At 39.2% G+C, this 23,652-nt stretch overlaps 1 protein-coding gene across 7 annotated transcripts in view; it reads left to right on the top strand.

The window, feature by feature from the left end:
• Positions 1 to 23,652, top strand: part of px (MAP7 domain-containing protein plexus) — a 159,126-nt gene that overhangs the window by 11,329 nt on the left and 124,145 nt on the right. For all 7 annotated transcript variants that reach the window (XM_028185500.2, XM_028185504.2, XM_089735699.1 and 4 more), the window contains exon 2: positions 21,064 to 21,243. In XM_028185500.2, the coding sequence (XP_028041301.2) occupies positions 21,070 to 21,243 (174 nt within the window). In that variant the 5' untranslated portion in view covers positions 21,064 to 21,069. The remainder of the gene's footprint in view (positions 1 to 21,063; positions 21,244 to 23,652) is intronic.

Here is a 23,652-nt window from a genome sequence, read left to right as displayed (position 1 = left end):
AGTCGTCGTGACCTAAAGGATAAGATGGCCGGTGCATTCGTATCTAGCGATGCGACCGTGTCGGTGTTCAAATACCGCGAGCATTTACCAATTTTTCTAATTAAATACGTAGGTACTTAACATTTGTTCACGAATGACGTCGCGGTGAAAGAATCGTGTCATAAAAATCAACCCCGCAAAATTATTATTTGCGTAATTATTGGTGTTAGGACCTCTTCTGAATTCATAGGGGTACCACCACCTTGCGTATTTCTACCATAAAGCAGTAATGCGTTTCGGTTTGAAGGGTGGGGCAGCTGTTGTACTGTAAAACTAAGACTTTGGAACTCCTGTCTCCTTGAGGCGGGTGGCAACATTAACGTAGTTGATGTCTATGGGCTCCGGTGACCACTTAAGACCAGATGGGACGTGAGCTCGTCAGACCATCTTAGCAATAAAAAAAAAATATAACATTAGTAGGCTAAACTAGCTCATTACCCACCTGACTTTAAGTGGTAATCACACCTAATAAACTATTATATAATAACCATAAACATGTCTATGTCGTCGGTCACTTTGAGACATGCGGTTGAGTTCCTTCAAACCATTTTAAAGTAAAATTAAGACTTGGATCTTAGAGGTGACCGACTTTCAAGGTGGGTCTCAAAATTCATGTTGTGTTTTGTCAATTCGCATCTGTAACCACTTAATACTAAGTGGAGCGTGAGTTTGTTCACCGGTCTTCAGTACAATGAAAAAAATAAGGCATGAATGCTTCGTGTTAAAAAAAAATCAGGTCGTTAGCCTCAAATTTAGCTCACCACTACTAACACACTTTAGGAAATGCATCCTATCAAGTGTATGTAGTATGTAGGTGTTTGTCGGAAATTTAAGCTATCATCCTGGACTGATGATGAACTATGTAAGGAAACGTTTTAGTTTTAATAAGGATTCATTGCACGTCTGTGTTTTAATCTTAACTGCACATTATAATAACCGGCAAATAGTTGAGCTAATCAAGTTCGAGATGTTATAAAAATCGTCAAATCGATTTCTCTTCGATAACGGCGGTACCTATTGAAATGTATAAAAAAATATATATCAATATCTCGTTCAGAAATGTGTCTAAGCCTGTAATTATGATTACTACTACGCGTGTTACACACGAATAGAAACGACTGGAATTTGAGAGATGTATAGTTTTTCAACTCGTAGTACTTGGGAAAAGTTTGATGAGGTTGTTATACTATCACGGACGCATGAGATGGGATGCGATGGTTTCGGACTTTTTTTCCCCTACCTATGCTGATAGCCTTGAGAGGCTGCTTCAGCTTTACGCTAACGTGTAGGTGAGCTCACGGGGCTCAAATCGGAAGTGTAGCTAACACTGGCCCTAGCAAGAGCAGTCCTTCTCAAAATTACCACCGGATCGGAAACGCGACCCACTGAGAAGATCCAGTGAGAAACTCAGTGGGCTGTCTTTGGGTTAATTTACGTTGCAAGCGACGAGGACGGTGACGAGGTGCTTGAGGTTTTCGGAGTAATTGTTTTATAGACCTTATAACATCTTGGAGCTCTGGCGTAAAATTATACAAAATATTTCTCGAAATATAGCTTCGGCTCGTATGAGTGATAAATTGAACGTTTTCATTACAAAGTCAAACAATTAACTGAAATCTGCCCTGAAGTTCCACTAACCACAGTAGGTACACGTAATGTTCATGTTCAACTTGATCTAATAAATAACGGCACGTCACAAGCGAATGACAACGACATGAATGACAAACACGAACAAACAAATCCAAAAAAATCATCGGACAAAAACATCGTCGATTATGTATTCCATCCGCACTAGACCCCTACGAGGCGCGATATTGTTTTAAAATTTATACTTTTATTAAGTAAAGTCAAACAAGCAGGAGCTCTATCTATACATGGAACGCAGAATAGTCGGGTGTTTACAAACGTCAGATGTTTGAAATATTCTGTAGTTCTCTTTATTGCATAATTAGCACGTCTCAGATAACTACTAGGGGTGTTCAATAAAAAGTGGTAATGAGTATGACGCAATTATCTTTTACTAAATGTTATCTTATTTTTCGACGAACTAAAATTCCCTTTAAAAAAATATCTCTCTGTGTGCTTAGTGCAGTTAGAACAGCGCCCCTAGCGGCAAACGTAGGCAACCGTTCCAACTCCATACAAATTTAAGTTAACTTTTACGCTATCGAGAACGTTAAAAAACTCGCAGTAAGCACACTGATTCTTTAAAAATTATGTACCGCGGCGCCTAGTGCGTCATCATCTTAAAATTTATGACACCTGAGATGTTTTAACTACGGAAAATCACTATATAGGAGCTACTTCCATTTAACATGGAGGATGTTACATCAATTCGAAGCCAGCCTCCTGAATGGCCGCCATCACCACTCTGGACTTTCTTGGCGAGTCTATCGTAATTGGCGTTATCTTGCTGAAACAAAACAACTTTAGCGAGACTGCCACGCCTTTGCCTGCGTATTTCCTCACGCAACTTTGTTATTTTTCCTGCGCACAAAGTCCCCGTTATAGTGGCTACATGATTAAGGTATTCGATCATTACCACTCCTTGGCTGTCCCACAAAAAACAGCCACTTTAGCGGCGGATGTGCTCTCCTTAACTAAAGTTATATAAACTATGGACTTAAAAGTCTATGGTTATGAATCGAGCTAAAAATCGGTTGAGATCTCGTAACAAACCCATACAGCTTTGTGATTGTCGTTAGAAGTTCTTCCTCGTCTGAACTTAGAACACCAACACGCTAGCGTAGAATATGAAGGAGTATGAATTCCCGCTTATGGAGGAGCATGAACTCCTAATGTTGCTTTCAAGTCTTGATTTACCAGCTCCGTAATAAAAATAATTAAGAAGATATATTTTATTACCGCGTGAACATATCCATTTTTAATAACACGCTCCGACACGACGCAAACAAACAACTTCTATTTTTTTAAACAAAAAAAGAGTTGACAACTTTATTATTATTATTATATCTGTTTGAGGTAGGCCTGCCAGTTTCCAAGGAGAATGTATCGCATATGGGTTAACAAATCCGCACACCTCGATCATTTTTCTAAAGAAATACGTATCTAACATTATTTCTGCCGTGCAGTAGCGCGTGACGTTTGAAAGGTGAGACAGTTGTTATATAATCTAATTGAGACATTGACCTCATAAATAAAGGTAGGGGTCGACAATCACTCTGTTATGTCTATGGGATATGCCCGTTGTTCTAGTTTACTGGACTACACAAGAAAAATAAAATAAAAACTTACCCTTAAATGATCACGGTATAAACCGGTGAGGGCTTGCAACATACCACTGGAAATAATCGTATCTGTTATGTTATCATAAAAGAAACAGAAACTGGAAACAACGCCTTATTTACAATTGGCTTAAATTAATGACTATAATTAATAATTGTTTTGACTCCACTTCGAGGATCGTATATTTTTTCAACGCTCTACTTCTCAAAGTTTTTCGTCACCGTAACCTCGCGCCCAAGGTCGCTTGCCAAATGCGAGACCTCTGCGCCTTGCGTAAACGTTGCGAACATCTCTATCCGTATGTTCTTTTTCTCCCGAAATCGTGGTGAAGACAGGTCTTAACCGAACGTCTTCGATTTGACGAGTTATTATACCACCCGGTGTTCAATATTTACCGTAAACCTCAACCAACGAATAAATAAAGCGTTTCCCGTCGCCGCCTTTAAGATAACAGCCCGAAATTTTAAGAATCATCCGAAAAAGCATAATTTATTTTTGGTAAGATATAGATACATACTTTTGCTCGTGGCTGTATAAATGTTAGCGATAACCGTTACCAACTCACGTAAACTAACATTAAATTTTAGCAACAAATCTCTATATATAAAAATGAATTGCTGTTCGTTAGTCTCGCTAAAACTCGAGAACGGCTGGATCGATTTGGCTAATTTTGGTTTTGAATTATTCGTGGAAGTCCAGAGAAGGTTTAAAAGGTATATAAAATGCTCGAAATTAAATAAAAATAACAATTTTGTTTTCCCTTTGATGTCTCCCCCGTCGGACGGATTTCCTTTTGTTTGTTTTAAGTTTATTTTATACAAAAGTTTAGGTATTTTATTTATCGATTGAGGCACTACGAAGTCTGCCGGGTCAGCTAGTCACATCATAGATTTTCTTTCTTATTAGAATCTCACATCCGGTGAAGCTGGCATAACCCCTCGAGGTTACTAGTAAAAGGTAGGCAAAAAAAAGCATCTAACTGACCGACAACTGAAAAAAACGTAACATAACGCCTACAGTTCTAGTGGCCCAGGGCCATACCATGTTTTATGTTTTGTGAAAGAATATAGTACTGAAAATTGCCGTTAAACTTAATTTCAGTAGTGCTTAACAATACAAAATGAATTAGTTATACTATAACTATATAGTTACATCTAAGTATGTTATTATTAATATTATAAAGAGGAAAGATTTGTTTGTTTGTTTGTATTGAATAGGTTCGGAAACTACTGAACCGATTTGAAAATTCTTTCACTGTTTCTAAGCTACACTATTCCCGAGTGATATAGGCTATAATCTTTTTTGAAAAAATTAGAGATCCTTACTAAAACTCCAATAATGTAACCCAAGGTGTAAAAAAATTACCTAAAATATTCTTTACATCGCGTGCCCTGCGAAAACTATTGATGATAGAATAAATAAATGACACTTTTTGTGAACACAAAAACGCAACAGCATATGTCTTAATTATTAAAGTTATCCCGCAATAAGTGTTCTTTTATTTTTTAAAATAAAACAACGTCAAATATCGTTGAAATTTTTATTAAAGATCCGAGCGGAACCGGAGCGGGCCGCTTGTTAAATATAACTATGTAATATTTGAGATTGGTGTACATGTTTTCACCATAATTATATTGTTATAGGTTGTCCAATGCGCATGTGGCACGTTCACCGTTTCTTACGTTGATAAAGCAGTTGCTTTAAAGGTGTAACCTTGACTAACTCCAAACTAGGGTATTCTGTGTTGTGGATGCTGCAAACACATATGACATAAGCACACCCTTTTTGAGGTAAATGCCAATTCTGAAGGGAATCGAATATGAATCCGGTGTCAATAACTATTGAACAAGGATGATCACATTCAATAATAGACTCTGTAGCATTGTATTATCGATGCTGTGTGGTGTTCAGACAACCGTAAGCACCTACCAACGTCCGAATCCTGATCACGCAGGAGCAAGTCACCGTCGTCGCCCTAGACACGTCCTTACGAATCCATCAGATCCAATAACTCTTGCATTAAATACCTTCAGCTCTATAACGCTAGGAGCAGGCTGAGGTACCCCTGTAACCGTATTCGTCGAACTCGACAAAGGGCCGACGTGCAACCTAACCCATGCATCAGGCCGCTGAGTTTCTCGCCGGATCTTTTCAGTGGGTCGCGATTCCGATCCGGTAGTAGATACATTCGCGAAGCAATTGCTCTTGAGTTGTTAGGTCTCCTTCGGAGGCGCTCGGGCAGTTGCTAGCAAATCCCACCCCTCCTGGCTGAACCTTTGCTCGCCCACCTGTCTTGGTGAAGCTGGAAAGGCCTTCGGGCCACCAGTTAATCTTTCAATCATAAAAAAAACCTACCAACGTTACGATACATTTAGAAGCAGCAAATATTATGTGGTCGTCAGTTCGGTCTCAGCTTGAGACCGTTCGCATTAGGGGCGCCGTGTTACCACCGAGCTCAGAGAGTTTTACGATGATTAACGGAGCGCTGTAAAAATGTTTGTTATACTCGTATGTACGATACAAAAGTACTCTGTGACGTTTGTCTTTAATTTATTATGGTAGTAATTATTTTTTATTGGTTTTGTGATTCATGAGTGTGGAATAAAGGTGTTTTTTTTGTTTGTTTCAGTTTTTTAGGTTAATCGTTAATTTTTTATTGATTTGGGGTGTAATGAATGATGTTCGTCATTATAAAATAAAGTAAGCCAGGACATCAATTTTCGTAAGTAATTAACTAACTACCTAATGTACTTACAAAGATCGATTCCTTAAAGCGATGACAAAATGAATCAACTTCGATACTTACTATAAAACACAATCAGATGCGAAAAATAAAATATTATATCTTATCCTTAACAGCAGTAATCATACTCAGATCATATCTGTTGATCGAAAACAAGAAACATAGTAAATGATGATGATAAATAATAAAAATAATAAAAATGATCTAGTTATATTTAATTGTCTTTTTAATTGCATTAGATTGGCTCACGAATTTACGATCCACGTGATAAGTGGAGACCGTAGAAATCACAACATGGATGCCGTCACATCCATCACAGCAATTTCTGCCGCGAAGCACTCGTGCATTCCGGTCTGATGGGTAGAACAGCCGTATTACTATTGATACTTCTATCTTATGTTACACCGCGAATCCCTTTTTTTTCTCGTACGGAGAGCCGGACCTTATGCACGAGGTTTCCGCGCTTAGGGGCACGCGGGTATATGGGTCTTGATAGCAGATTTTAGGAGCAAATAGCGGGTTCTAGGACGTTTTTAGGGCCCTATCTATAACACGACACCTCCAGCGCAATCCTGGGCTAGTGGATAGCCTCATTAGAGAGGGTAAGCACGCGCATCACTGCGTCAATGGTCAAGCGTTCCTCCTTGAATCTTAACTGCTCCGTCGACAGATAGGGACCATTAATGTGCCCTTAATGTGCCTTCTTCTTTGTCTCCACCTTATCCCACTAGGTGGGGTCAGCACAGCCAATTTTTCTATTACATTCTCTTCTATCAACCGTCATATCAACACTCACTCCTCTCTCTCATATTGTCATGCACACACTCCATCCATGTCTTCTTCGGTCGACCTCTTCCCCCTCTAAAATTGATTCGCTGAGAGCAATACACGTGATTCTGAAGAGTCCAAGGTCACACGGACCAAGGGACTTTTTTAGTGCAAACGATTTTATCGTGGCAATGCTTAGTGCTATCAAATAGAACACCCGCCTATCCCGTGCCCCCTCCCCCGCCGGCCGCGTCGCCCGCATGCCCCGCCTGAGGTGTTGAAGACACGTGGAAGCGTGTAAACAACGCGGTCCAGTGACGTTATTCGCTGGCGATTATGACTGTCGTCAGTCATTGGGTCCATGTATCAATCAGTTCATTCATATTTGAATTTAATTGGGTACAATAAGCGTTGTGTGTCTGAAGCACAACATTTATCACTGCGTTTATTGTTTTAGTTCCGCTATCGCAAGAGCTTATCTCTTTCAAAGACGTTATCTTTAGTGGAGAATGTGTTAATTTATAAATCACTTAATTTTTTCTGATAAAAACATTAACGCTATGGTTTATCTTCGTTAAAAAAATTGGCGGAAGTAAGGCGGTGGTACCAATTTGTTCTTTTCATAATGTGCCCCACCGCTGAGAGAAGGGACTGAGGAAAATAGTATAGATGCACGACAAAAAAGTTATGACAGGTCGAGGAAGCAGGAGTCGCCAGTGTTCTCTAATAACGATGATGATGACGGTAACAACATTAGACAATAGCAAGTACCTACGTTTAAAATCTACGACTGCTACGGAGCTTACTTTTGTCCTCAATTGTAAGGTTCCCATTTTATTGAACGTGATAGGTATTACTTACTACTACTGCTATACACGAGTAACAGCATCGATGATTTAGCCAAAAATTTGATCCGGACCAAACATGATCCTGGCACAAGAAACTGGTCTAGCAAATAGTTGTCCTTTCAAGGTGAGATTCTTAATGTATCTTAAAAAAAATATTAAAATATATAACAGTGAACTGAAACGCGCAGTTGAGTGTCGGGTTTATCTGTAATACATAATGTATCCATCAATGGCCGAATGGTTTCTCTGTACAATGCCGTTTCCGGATAAATTCAAAGCTACCCACAAATATTGGCACGTGTGTAATGCAAGTAATAATTGAGTATATTAGAGCTGCATTACAAGTTAAATTAATTGTTAGCGTCTCTTAATGCATTTTTTTTCTTATATCGTGTAATGTTAACAACATTGTCTTTTATTGTTAATTAGCGGAGTCCCGCAATGTTACCCGCACTTGTTGTTGTATCGCGGGTGACGCCACGGGGTGAAACTAGTCTAAAAAGAGAACCCTAAGTTACTCCTTATATCATCAGTTATCTATCAGTGAAAGTTCCGCCAAAATCCAGCCGTTCCAGAGATTAGTCGGACAAACACACAGACAAAAATTATAAAAAATGTTATTTTGATGTATGTACCGTATATATATTCATATGCATGTAGTAAGAAGCGGTGGTTATTTCAATATTATTTATTTTTATTTATTTATTTATTTATGTACACACAGAAAACAAGACACAGTACAGAGTAATAGGAAAATTATGTACAAAGGCACTGCTAACAGGCATATTACAAACAGGCACTCCAATTTTATTTATATGTATAGATGATCGCGTATGTATGTATTATTATTTTAAATAGCCTTCGACAGAGTAAGTATGTCGTCTGTATACAGTCGCCAAGGGAAATTTACCTTTACATAAAGTTTTGATTTTGGAAACCGATGAAACATTACATTTGTTTACGGAGTAAGTTGAGCATGTACTCTTGTTTGAGTTGGGAAATTCAGTTGTATTATTCTGAATAGACTCGGTTCACATTGTATTGTAAACTCATTGTGTTATGTACATAGCGTTGTAGATGGTACAGAAAAGTTTTGGTTTAAAAAAAAGCATATTAGATTTATAAAATGGTGGCAATTATATTTCGCTACGATGTAAGATTCTAAGAAGAAAAAGTCCGATACACAGTGTTTCGTTACAATAATTGTGCCGTCAAAAAATTAAGCGCATATTCGTCTCAACAAACAAACACACACATCGACTTTCAACCTCAGTGTCACAGGTCATTCGCGATACCGTAATAATGATAATGACATCTGACAAACAATATTGTATTTTATCGCTACTGACGCAAAGGTTAATTTTAATTGGTCTAGAATTGGGGTGTGGCTTTTATTAGATTTTTGTTTGTGTTAAGATGGAAAAATATAATAATAATAAATAATTTTAGGCGCATTATTTTGTTGCATTCGACGGGCAAAACTCATGTTGCCTTGAATGCAGTTAATAGATGTCAATCAGCAGATATATCCAGCTTGAGACATACCTTTCGACTCAACACTGAAGCGTATGATTGCTTGGAATACAATCGTCGAAGTGCTCTATAAGACAATATTACTATTTAAACAATTTTAACCATTGTCTAGGTTTTATTTTCTCGGCGTCATATTTCGACGATAGCTTCCTATAATAACCTATATCCAAAATGCTTATGCATGTCGACGGATATTATGGCAATCATAATGAGGTGCATTCGCAAACCGGGGTCCCCGAATTGTACCATACGTCGGTATTCATGTAGTGTAGGAGGTCACGGCGGCTGTCTCATCAGCTTCCACGAATTAAATTTAATGAGTTCTGTTTCGTGTAGCTTCAGAGAGAATAAATACTAGGTATATACGCAATAATTAGCTTCATCTACACTGATTATCAAAAAAAATATGAGGGTAGAAAAAAAACCGTAATAAACGGCGCGGCGTTACGAAAAGCAACGTGTAAAATATTAATATAACATCTAAAGATTTACCAATGGTAAGGATTTTTGAATACCTACACCTTTTAACGTCGGTAAACAAGTCGTCGGATGGGAGGGTAAACAGACACCGTTGTCATGACAACGGGACAGAGCGCTTCATTGTCTGTTACGTAAGCATTTTACTGGGTTCGATGTTAGTAAACGAGAAATAAGGAAAGTTCTTTATATTTTCATGTTACATAGCTATTACAGTCTTTATTAGTAGTTTTCAGTGATTTTTTATTGTTAGGATTCATAATGGTAAAAATATATAAATACGCCACTCGTCGAGTGTTGCGGCTTATACAAAACTGTCGCTCTTAAGCCTTGTTCGGACTAGGCGAGTATTTTAGTCGAGTACCGAGTAATTTAGTGGCTAAATGTGTCTCAGCACCAAAAATTTAGTCGACTAGGTTAGTAAATAATTTAGTCAAGTCAATCCATTTCGTTCTATTTTCTCGGGCGAGTAGCGAGTAGTTTAGCCACTAAATTACTCGGTACTCGACTAAAATACTCGCCTAGTCCGAACAAGGCTTTAGCTATTGCTAATAGGCAAAAAGGCTGAGGACATAACCTTCTATGTTCTACTTGTACATCATTCGAAAATTGTTGAATACATTGAGTAATATAGGTATTAAAGAACTTGCGATCCCTTTTATTATAAAGGTACATGATTTACCACTGAGCCACAAGAGTGCGTTCGTGTTTAAAACGCATCGCAATGTATTTTCACGAGTGACCGCACGACACGATTTGCTGTCACGATACACAACACTGCACACGACATGTCCCTACGATACTACATTAGCGCATTTGCCAAACGACCGGCGTGGCCTGTGTCATGGAAACGTTTCTGATTGTTTCATACATCGAATTATGTCTTTACGACAAAAAATCGTTTCAGAATAGCGGTACTGACTGCATGGTCAATGGTCGGTGACAAAAAGTTGTTTTCGAAACCTGCGTCGTATGGTCTTGGGGCATTTACGCAGTTACCGCATTTAATTTTCGTGTTGCGGTGCGATCGATCCCTCGGTGTCTCGTGGGAAGCGACCTGACAGTCGAAGTCAAGTCTAAATGCGTATTTCAAGATATCTCCCTATTTCCTATGCTGTCGAAGTCTGCTGTCATTTTTCAGCCGACTCGAAGGAAAGAGGAAAGCAAGTCACGAATTCTTAAACAGAATATTATTAAGGCTAATTTATACAGAGAATTTTGCCGGGATGAGGCTTGAGTTCTTTTATATTTTTAGTCCGCTCATTTTTATTAATTAACTAGCTGACCCGGCAGACTTCGTAGTGCCTCAATCGATAAATAAAAGACCTAAGCTTTTCATCGCATGAACACATCAAAGGAAAAACAAAATTGTTTGTTTTTATTTAATTCCGAGCATTTTCATATTTAAATTTACCTTTTAAACCTTCTCTGGACTTCCACGAATAATTCAAGACCAAAATTAGCCAAATCGATCCAGCCGTTCTCGAGTTTTAGCGAGACTAACGAACAGCATTTCATTTTTATATAGGTATATAAGATAATGACAAAAGAAAAACCTGTTTGTGATTATATGCATATGTGAGGTAACCAAATGAAAATGAGGTTAGTAAGAGAGTTTCAATTATGAATATGGAAGATTTTAGAGGAAAAGGTAGACCTAAGAAGAAATGGATGGATTGTGTGAAAGACGATATGTGTAAGAGGGGAGTGAGCGAAGAAGTTAATTGACTGAAAATGGCGTCTAAAACGAGCAAACTTAGCTCAGTTTTAGAACCGTTGTAATGTAAAAGACAACGAAACGAAAAAGCTGGTGGTACGACCTCTTGTGAGTCCGCACGGGTGGGTACCACCGCCCCGCCTATTTCTGCCGTGAAGCATTAATGCGTTTCGGTTTGAAAGGTGGGGCAGCCGTTGTAACTACACTGAGACTTTAGAACTTATATCTCAAGGTGTGTGGCGCATTTACGTTGTAGATTTCTATGGGCTCCAGTAACCACCAGGTGGGCTGTGAGCTCGTCCACATATCTAAGCAATAAAAAAAAAGCGACACGAGAGAGAGTCAGAAATATAAGATTTACTGGTCGGTAAACCAGCAAGAGGCTCAAACGAAACTCCCTTCGCTTCGAATTATCTATTAGTCATGATTATTGAAGTTTTTTTATCGTAAATATTCGTGAAGAGACTTCAGATATATTAAGAACATGGTGTTCATTTACGAACCTAAATCGACGCGCATGATACTGCCGGGCAACAATTACAACAGTTTGTGTATTTTGTTTTATTTGTATTGTTAAGATGAGCATGGCGTAGGGTAGCTGTAGGTACCACGATCGTGCGTATTCACGCCGCGAAGCGTTTATGTAAACTAACCCGTTTTAAAGAGCGTACTTAATATAGTTCGTCTACAACTCACAAATAAGTTGCTAGCTTACATGAAACCATAATAAAAAAAATATTTGAGATCGTTTTACACCCTTATGTCGTACAAATTAAATGGGCGGTATTCGCCGAAATAATATTTGATGAAACCTCTCCCGGGTTCCCGTGCGGGATTCGGGGTGGCTCTCGACCAGGGTGGTTTTAGGGCGGCCCCCACCCCTGAAACCATTAATGTCGAATAAATATTTTTATTTCGTTAGATTTGTACGTCTGTTGTAGCGTTCTCGAGACTATGAGGGTTTTTGTTGCGCAAATTTTTCGTTATGTTAACTTTTCTTATTGTTCATTACGTATTTTTTTGTTACTATTGTTGTTACCTTTTTGTATTACCATTTTTTTTTTACTTTATTTCTTTTATGTTTTGTTATGTACCTGGTATATACGTACATATTTTGTAATTCATTATTCTTCAAAGGTTTTAACATGAAGCTAGGTAATGTGAAAATTTACATAATAGAATGTTCAGTTGGTGGTTAGGTCATCTACTGAATAGATGCGTTTGAGCGTATGCATAGGCGACGATGGATATGTTCAAGCTGGGGCTCGTCGTACTGTTAAAAGCTAAAAAAGGCGATTAACGAGATTGCGTATTCGAACGCCATATTCATTTGAAAATAGACAGTTTTATAAAAATCAAACACTACAACCAAAATTTCGATTAGTCCAAATCCGAAACTCTGCTACACAAACCGCCCACGCACTCACACACGCAAATACCCAATACATATGTATACATACGGACGTACCACATAGGCAATGCCAAACTGTAGTTTGATAACCGCTCCGGACCGGTTCGTCCCGGTTGCGGTTCGAAAATTGAAATCAACGCAATTAATGCTTTTACAATATTGTTGTTTACATTTAGTTTTAACGTTGGTACATTAGCGAATAATAAATTTCATGTTTATTCCATCCCGAATGGAGTGTAGCTGATGCTCTAAATAAATTACGAGTAAATTATCATTATGCCTATTATTAAAAGTTGGTATTAAGTGATTTTCCTATAAAGAACGGGAATGTTGCCACCCAACTTGTGATTCGTGGTTCATATCTTAATTGTATTGGACAACAGCTTAGCAAGCTTGAAACTGGAACGCACGACTGCTTCGCGATCATCTGTTAATTGTAGCATTTGTTTCAAGCTAAGAGACGATCATACAGCCTCTATTGACACTTTCATCCATCTAATTAATATGATACAAAATATTAAATATGTGCTTATAAATATATTCACTTAACGCACATGTTATTGTATACTATTTAATTATTAAAGCAAGATGTCAGAAAGTATAAGTAATACAATTCCGATTATTACTAATAAAAATAATACGCTAGAAATTGAATGCGCAGTCTGGAATTTTAATTACACGAAGTTTTAAGGAAAACTCGTCCTTCTCATTATTCTATTTAAAACGAAAATGTGAGCCAGACAATAAATAAATTTTTGCCAGCTATGGTTGATTGTAGACTGACTGCGTACCGTACCGTCGCCAAATAAATAGACACCGGAGATCGTAATACATAAAGCCGAACCCTCTCCGAAATCCGATTCGGCCACCTATCTATATGCAAATAAAGCTTCATATATCTACGTGTACAGTGTACAACACGACATGACGAACGCACCGACAATCCAATCAATATAGCTAGACATGTTGCGACATATCTAATTGCTGTCCTTTGTTTGTTTGTCCCGTTTCTGCTGTGTGCAATTCGGGAACATGCATGCGGTATCTATGGCACCAGGATATGTGGGTGCGTTCGTCTGCGTTCAGTATCGATCGGTACAAGAGACGATTTAATAGGCTTCAAAACACTACTCTAATTACGTTGAAGTCGACGTGGCCTAAAGGATAAGACGTCCGGTGCATTCGTATGTAGCGATGCACCGGAGTTCGAATCCCGCTGGCAAGTACCATTTTTTCTAATCAAATACGTAGGTACTTAACAAATGTTCGCGATTGACTTCCACGGTGAAGGAACAATGTCGTGTAATAAAAATGAAACCCGCAAAAATTATAATTTGCGTAATTATTGGTGGCAGAACCTCTTGTGAGTCCGCACGTGTAGGTACCACCGCCCTGCCTTTTTCTGCCGTGAAGTTGCAATGCGTTTCGGTTTGTAGGGTGGGGCAGCCGTTGTAATTATACTCAGACTTTGGAACTCATCTTAAGGCGGGTGGTGGCATTTACGTTGTAGATTTCTATGGGCTCCAGTAACCGCTTAACACCAGGTGGGCTGTGAGCTCGTCTACCGACCAAACGCCGCGCTAAAAAAAATGTTCATAATTACATTATTTACACAAATACTTTGTTGTTGATTGCATTCAGAAGTTTACTTTATCCGCATATACAGTAGTACGCACTAAAAGAATCTTATCCATTAGCTACAGGCTCCGGTCACAGACGTCACGACACGACACGTCTTGTGATATGACTCGATAATCGATTGGGGGTCAATCTCGGTGTTACCTCCGTAGAACCGCCCACACTGTTCGCAATATAACGTAAATAATTGAATAACGCTGGTATTATCCCTGTCGCTGTTGCTATATCTGACATTATGGTTACATACAAATCGCTTCATCATATAAGAAATTATAACGGGACTAATTTAATTTACTATAATGTTAATAATATTGTGAAGAATTTCTCGTAAAGTCTGCGACCTCCGAAATTGCTTTGGCTTATTAGAATTTTGATTAACCAAGTACATATATACGCACGTTCGTAACTTGTTTAGTTTATCGGCGTGTAAAGCTATTAACTGAGAAATAACTTTTATACTTCTCGGAGACGTCGATGTATTTTTTTTTCTTTTTCATTTAAACTTGTAATTAATTATTGCATCGGTATGGCGCTTTTATTTATTTTAAAAGTATTGTTTTATAAAGGATACGGTTTTTGCTTGTAATGAACGAATATGGGAAGTCGAGCCATTCAGACGTCCATAGACGTCACAACCTACTTTTTTTCCTAGCTATGCTGATAGCCTTGAGAGGCTATTTCAGCTACACCCTAACGTGTAGATGAGCTCACGGGGCTCAAACCGGAGTGATGCTAACACTGACCCTAGCAAGAGCAGTACTTCGCAGAAGCTACCACCGGATCGGAAACGCAACCCACTGAGAAGATCCGGCGAGAAACTCAGTGGGCTGTGTCTATGGGTTCATTCGCTCGACGAGCCCTTCGTCGCAAGAGACGGGCTCGACGAGGAAGGTGACCGATGCTTGTGGTACCTAAAAGCACCGTTAATGGATCGTTACGATCCGTAATGACGTGTTTTGGGCGCGACCTACTGACAATCATCTCGCGACACGAGAAGCTTTCCTGTGCAGAATGGTTATACATATTTGTTCGGACTCGCAACGCGTTTATCTCCATCCATACTTTCTGTCGTTCTTGATCAGATTTTAGGTAAGTATATGGCTTTAGAATAAACGGCGCCAAAGACTTTACTCACGGCATGCTCGCAACACTAGAAGGAGGAGTACAACGTCTTATCAATGGACTCTTCCAACTTCATTGTTACTGTGTAAATAATGTTTTATCGTCAAATGTATCTTAATTGACGTTTATTTATTTATTTATTTATTTATTAATACTTTATTTCAGTACAAACCATAACGTTTTATTAGTATCTGTAGTCTATGTTAGTAATTTAAAAACCTAACACAACTATTACGCTATTTATTGCAATTTTTGTTTCCCAAGTGCGTGCTGCAATGGCTATTAATTAGCATTACCTCGATCTTGCTCGATATGACGTTCAGAAGACTGTCGCCACTGTCACACACCCGAAGCAATTGCGATGCACTTCTCTTCCGCTTTATTGCAAAGAAGTCGTCTGTGTGAGATGTCGCAAACATTGTGGATGCACTACAACAGTGCGGCAGTGACAACATCATCCTAAACGCATTATTATTGACTAATAATTTTGATTGACCGTACCTAATCTAGTAGTCCTGGCGTTGTAGGTGTCTATGGCCGACAGTAAAGAAAGTGAGCTCGATGCTCCTTTGTCATATAAAACTAAAAATGTATGATATAATTCATATTAGATTCCAAGAGGCTACGATAAGCAAGGACAATGAACCACAACATATGGGTCTGGTATTTTAGATTTTCATTGCGAAGACCAATCAGAAGTGTGCGGTGGCGTCGTTTATAATCAAAAGGATTTGCTTCGTTTAGAATAGTTTAGATGGAGTATCGTCGTGCACGAAAATCACAATAGCACAACAATAATGATGTGTCAAACAATACTAAACCTCAAAATGTTGACCGATTATCGATTTTTATTTTATTTCACTCATTAGACAAACAAATCCCAGCTCCACATTAACGCGGGTCGCGTGACTCATAACAGCGCATTTGCGTTGTGAAGCGACACAATCGCAGCGGTATCGCAATTATATATTCATTAAACAATGTTTGTTGTCAGTCTGGGTTGTGGGGGAGGGCTTGATGACTTTTATTTTCTTTTTGTATAATAGCTTGCATACGAGTATCGTGAAGTGGAAATGTTCCTGGTCGCGAAGGCATAAAGGGAAGTCACGCACAAAAGCGCACGGCGCGTTTTCTATCATAAAAAATAATATTAACATTTTTTTGCTAATTCTCATTAACATCTATATAAATCAAATTGGAGTGTCTGTTTGTAATATTGAAATAACCGCTTTTTACTACATGCATATGAATATATATACGGTACGTACACCAAAATAACATTTTTTTCATTTTTTGTCTGTCTATTTGTCTGTCTGTCTGTTTGTTTGTTACGGCTAATCCCTGGAACGGTTGGACCGATTTTGACGGGACTCTCACTGATAGGTAGCTGATGATATAAGGCTAGGCTACTTTTTTTAGACTAGCTTCGACCCGCGGCGTCACCCGCGGTATGACATTAACGGCGGGTAACAACGCGGGACTCGGCTATCAATAATAAAATTTAATGTTTCCGAAGCGAAGCGATGACGGGTCGCTAATTGATATGTATAAACAGTTTTATTAAAAATATTAAATTTAATGCAATTTGGTTTGTTTATGGGGTTGACATGGTGATATATAAAGTCTACCGCACGATATCTTCCATACAATTGTTAAGGGAATTGCAATTGAATGATAAATCAACATTAAAAAATGTTATATTTTTAAAGACTGTAATATGTACGAGAATTGAAGTTTCCGTTTCCTCAATAAAAACTTGTTTTAGAACCGCTTGCTGATTGAAAGTACGTATCGGGAGAATTTTATGGCTCCTTTGACGTTACTTCGGAGAACGGTGGAGCGACCATCTGACCCAGTTCGCGACATTGATGCTTACACTATATAAATTAACGGTTTTAGAGTTTCTCAACCCCGTTGTAAAAATAAATACTAAAAAAAAATCTAATATAAAAAAAAAAAACTAAAATTAAAAAAAAAAGACATGCCCACTGAGTTTCTTGCCAAATTCTTCTCAGGACGGAGGCTAGTTTTTGTGAATTGGCGGTAGTTCTTTTGACGTCAACAAGTATGTACTTTCATTTATGTTGAATAAAAAAAAAAGTTTGATTTGATTTGATTTGTCAGTGTAATAATATACTGACTGACCAATAAGGCGAACAAGTAATTAAGGTTCAAGGTGTCATAACAACATCCTCCATCCTTATAATACCACCCGGCCCTCGATAGACCCTCTTCATTACCTTATAAAATGGAACAATTGCGCTTATCATATTATTTTAATAACAATGCGTATCCAAAATCAATTTTAGTCGCGTTCAATCGAACTGTGAATTGAGGCCGTCAGCGCAAAAGTGGCCTAAGCTTACCATAGTTAATATGGAGCAATGAGTCTTAAGTTTTCATGAATTTGTATTTGAGTAGGCAAAAAAACAATACGCACAAAAATAATATTTACAAAGCCATCTGTTATCTAGGGGTTAAACTATGGATAATATAGTTACATATATATATCGTAATATTTAATATAAATATAATTATATATATAATTATAAGCATGATTATGAAAAATTGTGGGATAGGCCACTTTTGCGCTCACGGCCTCAATTGTATTTATTAATTTCCTCGCGAATTATCTTTTTGAAAACAATGTCTAGAAAAAGTTATTCGTGCTAGACAGCGCTCTGGATGTGCTATTGGCATTGCCGGTGTTCAGAAATGTCGGTAGCGAAATACCTAGTCAGGTCATAAATTCTGTCACATGTTTAATGTAAAATAATTGAAACAAGTTTATTCATTATGTAACCATTCATATACCAAAATTAACTTAACAAAACATAGATTCTTATAACACTAAGGTTTATTCAAAATTACCTCCGTGATTTTGAATACAGGCCTTCAATCTGCGCGGCCAGTCGTCTATCGCAGCACGAACGAGGTCCATGTCAATATCGGCGGCTGCCTTAATCAAGGATGTCTTGAGTGACTCCAAATTGGGATGAGGCTTTGAGCACGCCTTTTCCTCCAAGTGTTGCCATATCTTGTAATCTAACGGATTCAAATCTGGACTGGAGGAGGGCCAGTCTTCGTGCCGGATGAAGTCGATTTCACGCGCCGCCAGCCAGTCTTGTGTGCTCTTCGCTCTATGAGCTGGCGCCGAATCTTGTTGGAGTACCCAGTGCCTGTTATTGAACATGGTATGAGAAACAGGTTCCACGAGGTTCGTCAGGACTGTATTTTGATACACAACTGCATTCGTTTTTACACCTTTCTCACAAAAATGTACCTCTGTTAAGCCCCAATAAGAAACTCCCAACCATACCATGAGCGAGGATGGAAAATGATCTCGTTGGACACGCGGAATACGGTTGCTCGCTTCTTCACTACTGTGTGCGTACACCTTATCATTTTGTTTGTTGTAGCTCTCTTCTACGGTAAAAAATTTTTCATCCGCTAAAAGAATTTCCCGATATTTTTTTCCCGCGTACCGCTTCAACAAAGCGCGGCATCTCTTCAGTCTCAGGTCCATTAGACGAGCATTCAAACGATGTCCTGTTTTTCTTCGATATGCCCGAAGCCCTAAGTCTTCATTTAACACCCTTTTCATCGTGGTTCTGCTTAACCCCATCTGAAGGGCCAACAGTTTCTGCTTACGTTTGGGATTTCTTTGAATTCGCGCCTTCACAGCTTTTATCACTGCTGGAGTCCTAACAGACCGAGGGCGACCACTTCTTGACCTGTCATCTACACTAGAGTCTTCATTGTATCGTTTGATGGTACGACAAAACGAATCTTTTGGTTATATTCAAAATTTTCAGTATGTTAAAAATTTGAATTGGTGTGTAACCGCAACGATGCAACGCAATAACTGCAACACGGTCTTCTTTAAGCGTCCACTCCATATTTAAAAATGAGTAAAATTCTAAAAGTATGCATTTTCATTTTCATGAACAATTCGAAATTCGAATTCAATAAACTTTTTTGTGGCCAGCATTCTAAATGAAAAGTTTTTACTGTGTGACAATACTTATGACCGGACTAGTTATAATTTGTTATTCGAAGGCTCACTATAGGACGCTTCCAATTGTATTTTCATATGCTTTTCATATTTTCATATGCTTTGCTGCATATTGTAGCATTATATGCCTTACCGGTTTTGGGGAGTTTACGACGAAAGGAAGATCTTCCACCGAGCGGATGTTATTTGCTCGGTAGACCGACGGTCCGAATGTTGTTGTTCGGAACTTGTATATATGCGTTTTATCTTGAAAATGTCGTAAGCGAGATTCAGGCATCTGTCAATTAACTTGCGTTGTATGATGGCTACCCGCCACATCACTCCCCTCCGAGACTGGAGGTCGTGTCATTTTTTAGTTAGCGTTTGTCCGTGCTGAGATTAGCTTGCAAGGGCCAGTGCTGCTCGAAGTTTGCAGTGAGTCGAAACTGAGCTGAATGCTGCGTGATTGTCGCCAGTGCTGCTCGAAGTCTGCGGTGAGTCGAGACTGAGCTTGAATGTTGCGTGCGTGTCGTGCGTAGTCCATGTGATGCAGAGCTGCCACGCCGGAGATGTGTGACCCCAAGCGTTGATGATCCGGTCGTGGGCTGCGATGAACTGTAGCGGCGTGATGAGGCAGTGAAGTTGCGTGCCGTAGGACCAGGAAGCGCGGTGAGTCGGCTGCGATGGTCCTGTTGAGGCTGCGATGCTGGCTTGCTGTGGGACGACTGTCAATGACGTGCTTTTATCTGCGTGAATGCGGGGATTGTGGTAGCCGAAGTTCTTGATGCGCTGATGATGAATCAGAAAGTTGCGTGTTCACATCTCGTCGCAGGTCACCAGTTTGGTAGTCGTTTGATGGTGGTGGTAAGGTCACCAGTGCCGGGCGGCACAATAACGAGTCCGTAATTGGATGGACAGTTTATTTCCAATCACAAATAGTATAGCGATGTTTAGAAGGAGAAATTACGGAGTACAGAAGGTACAGATAAAGCGGTAGCAAGTTCAAACACAATAATACAAAATAGACAAAAGCAATAAATCGTAACGAAGCAAAAGAGTACGCGTAAGTCGAGGAGTGACACAGTCTTAGCGTAGCGTTGATCAAACCCGACTGGCCGCGAGCGGCGGCCGAGTCGTGGCGCAGGCGACGACCAGTACGTACGCAGTTATACATAGTCGGGGTCTTTGCCGCATACTAGCGGTTGCGCCCGACTATGCTTGTGTAAATAATATAATTTTGAGTAGTGTTGTGAATGTATGATTGTTTAGCGTATTTGTGTACTGTATGAGAGTGTGTTATAGAATACGTAATTAAACATGATATAATATTAAATATTGCGTAGGTGTACAATGTAAATTAATAAATAATATGAACTAATATACATAAATATAGTAGAAACACCTACACCGGTAATTAAAAAAATATTTCAAAGTAGGATACATATCGGATTTTACTTGAAGTGTGTGTACAATTTATCTTTTACTTACCACATTTTATTGATAAAACGTTTTTTTTTTTGTCAACAGTGAGGGATGGAGAAAGCCAAAGCTTACATAAAGAGTTCGTTGGCGACCAAACCTGATTCTCCGACGCTGTTGCGCAAGTCTTCTACTCCGGCCCAGGGTGATGATGTCCGCGTGTGCTTCGTTTGCGGGGGCACCGGCTTCAGTGATCACTACACGATCCGAGTCAAGCCTGATGCCCAGGTAAACATTTACTGAATTTATGAGTCCTCAAGTCATGTATCCATGTAATGAGATTGAAGAAGCTTTTAAACCAATTATCTCTAATGCTTTTAATGTAGCCGTTAATAGCGGATCACTAGTTCGAGACCCTTGTTGGACAGCATGTTTTGAGTATTTCTCAAAATAAAATAATGAGCGTTCGTTTCTAGCGAAAATTTAACGACTTATCTAAAAGGGTGAGCGTGGAGACGAAATCAATTGAATTAGTTCCATAACAAATAAATAATATGAAATAACGTGCAAATATCATCACGTAAAAGAAATTCCAAATGTTGAAGTACAATTTCAATGAAATTGTACTAAAATATTGCGGAAAAGTGAGTTAATATTTTCACAAATAGAGAAACATTGACATTGCATCTTACTTGTTATTGTCTACCCACAACTAACCACAACAGCACGATTTTTCAAATCACTTTAAGAGTAGCAAGCTTAGAAGTTTGTATAGTCTACTAAAGCACCGCAAAGCTTGTTTCGCTAAAAACCTTTTAAACTCATACGTACTTAACGAATAAATGCTCTATAGTTTTTGGGGGTTAATAAATCACGAAAATGTGAACCTTACCAAGTACTATTTTATATTTGACGCGACGCAATCATGCTCCCGATTTGCAAGAGCCATAATTATAATGTGAATCTTACGTCTAAATGCGGGCAGAGGCATCGGGGTTGATAATAACAGTTCCTGTCACTCAAAAATGGGTCAATCTGGAAAATACTACTACTATTACAATTCTGAATTATGCTGCATACATTCTGAAAGAATTACGGGGGCTGGAGTGTGTCATGACCTTCAAACTGGACATTATTATTGCTTCGTGGCAGAGATAGGCCGCAAAGTGGTTCAACCGGTGCAGGTTTAAAACATGATTACTTATCAAACTCAAGCGACGGGGCAACGCAAAACCCCCGTGGTCTGAAACATGTCCTGTCGGATCCCCCGAATCCAATATTTTAGGCTCTTAAGAACTGGCCACCGTCCTCGTCGTAAAAAATAAAAGAAAATGAAACATGATAGATATGTTAAATACTTGGTCATGCCGGTTTTCGAACACTGTACCTCTGTGATCTAAAGTTTCGTTTTATACTGAACTTACTATTGTACTGACTATATATAAACAGCTTTTAGTTGAAAGCTTTCAGTGGTTTATGGGAAAGCTATTTGTTTCATACTTTATAAGCTCTACTTTGGGCCTTCGTGTTAATGGCGACTGTTAAACAAGTTCAGTGTGTGTGCCCGGTGCCGGTGTGGTTATGCGACTATGTTGTTGTTCGACTGGGGCCGGAAAAATGTTATAAAATAGGTAGGTAATTAGGTGCAATGTACCTAATATTATGTTACCATGACATAAACAACAATTTACTGGGCGTAGGGCGTGCCGTGAGCCGCCATCTTGCTTATTTCAGCTGAAGCAATCGTGCGCTCAGGTTAAGGAGTGAGACAGCCATACACGTAAGTTTTCGACTCATGTAGCGCGCAAGTCTATAGCACCTCACGCGGGTCTTTGTCTTGTTGAACCTCCTTCGAGGTTCCCGCGTCCACCATCTAAACGACTCCTCTGCACTCTCACTCCATCCCAGCCTGAGATAGAACCCGGGCAAGGTAAGGGGGATTCCGCGATCAATACTGCAACCAGATGCGCACCTCTCCTTAAAGTCCCCGCAACGGAATTGTCGAGGCCAGAGTCGACGATTACAACGGATAGCACCGTACGGCAGACTCAGAATACCCCGCTGGCGCCCCATGATCTTAACCTGCGGTTGCTCCGAACTGTATTGCTGAGAGAGGTGGTCTTCTACAGCGGGCTCCTGCCTTCGGCACGATAGCGGAGGGTTGATGCATGGAGAGGAGCTCTCCCATGCTCGATCGCCTCCCTTTGCTATACCTAGTCAGGTCATAAGTATTTTCGCACAGTAAAAACTTTTCTTTTAAAATGCTGGCCACAAAAAAGTTTATTGAATTCGAATTTCGAATTGTTCATGAAAATAAAAATGTATACTTTTAGAATTTTACTCATTTTTAAATATGGGGTGGACGCTTAAAGAAGACCGTGTTGCAGTTATTGCGTTGCATCGTTGCGGTTACGCGCCAATTCAAATTTTTAACATACTGAAAAATTTGAATATAACCAAAAGATTCGTTTATCGTACCATCAAACGATACAATGAAGACTCTAGTGTAGATGACAGGTCAAGAAGTGGTCGCCCTCGGTCTGTTAGGACTCCAGCAGTGATAAAAGCTGTGAAGGCGCGAATTCAAAGAAATCCCAAACGTAAGCAGAAACTGTTGGCCCTTCAGATGGGGTTAAGCAGAACCACGGTGAAAAGGGTGTTAAATGAAGACTAAGGGCTTCGGGCATATCGAAGAAA

The sequence above is a fragment of the Bombyx mandarina genome, chromosome 20 (assembly GCF_030267445.1).
Source record: "Bombyx mandarina strain Sakado chromosome 20, ASM3026744v2".
Lineage (NCBI taxonomy): Eukaryota > Metazoa > Arthropoda > Insecta > Lepidoptera > Bombycidae > Bombyx > Bombyx mandarina.
This window is presented reverse-complemented; position numbering and strand designations above follow the sequence as displayed.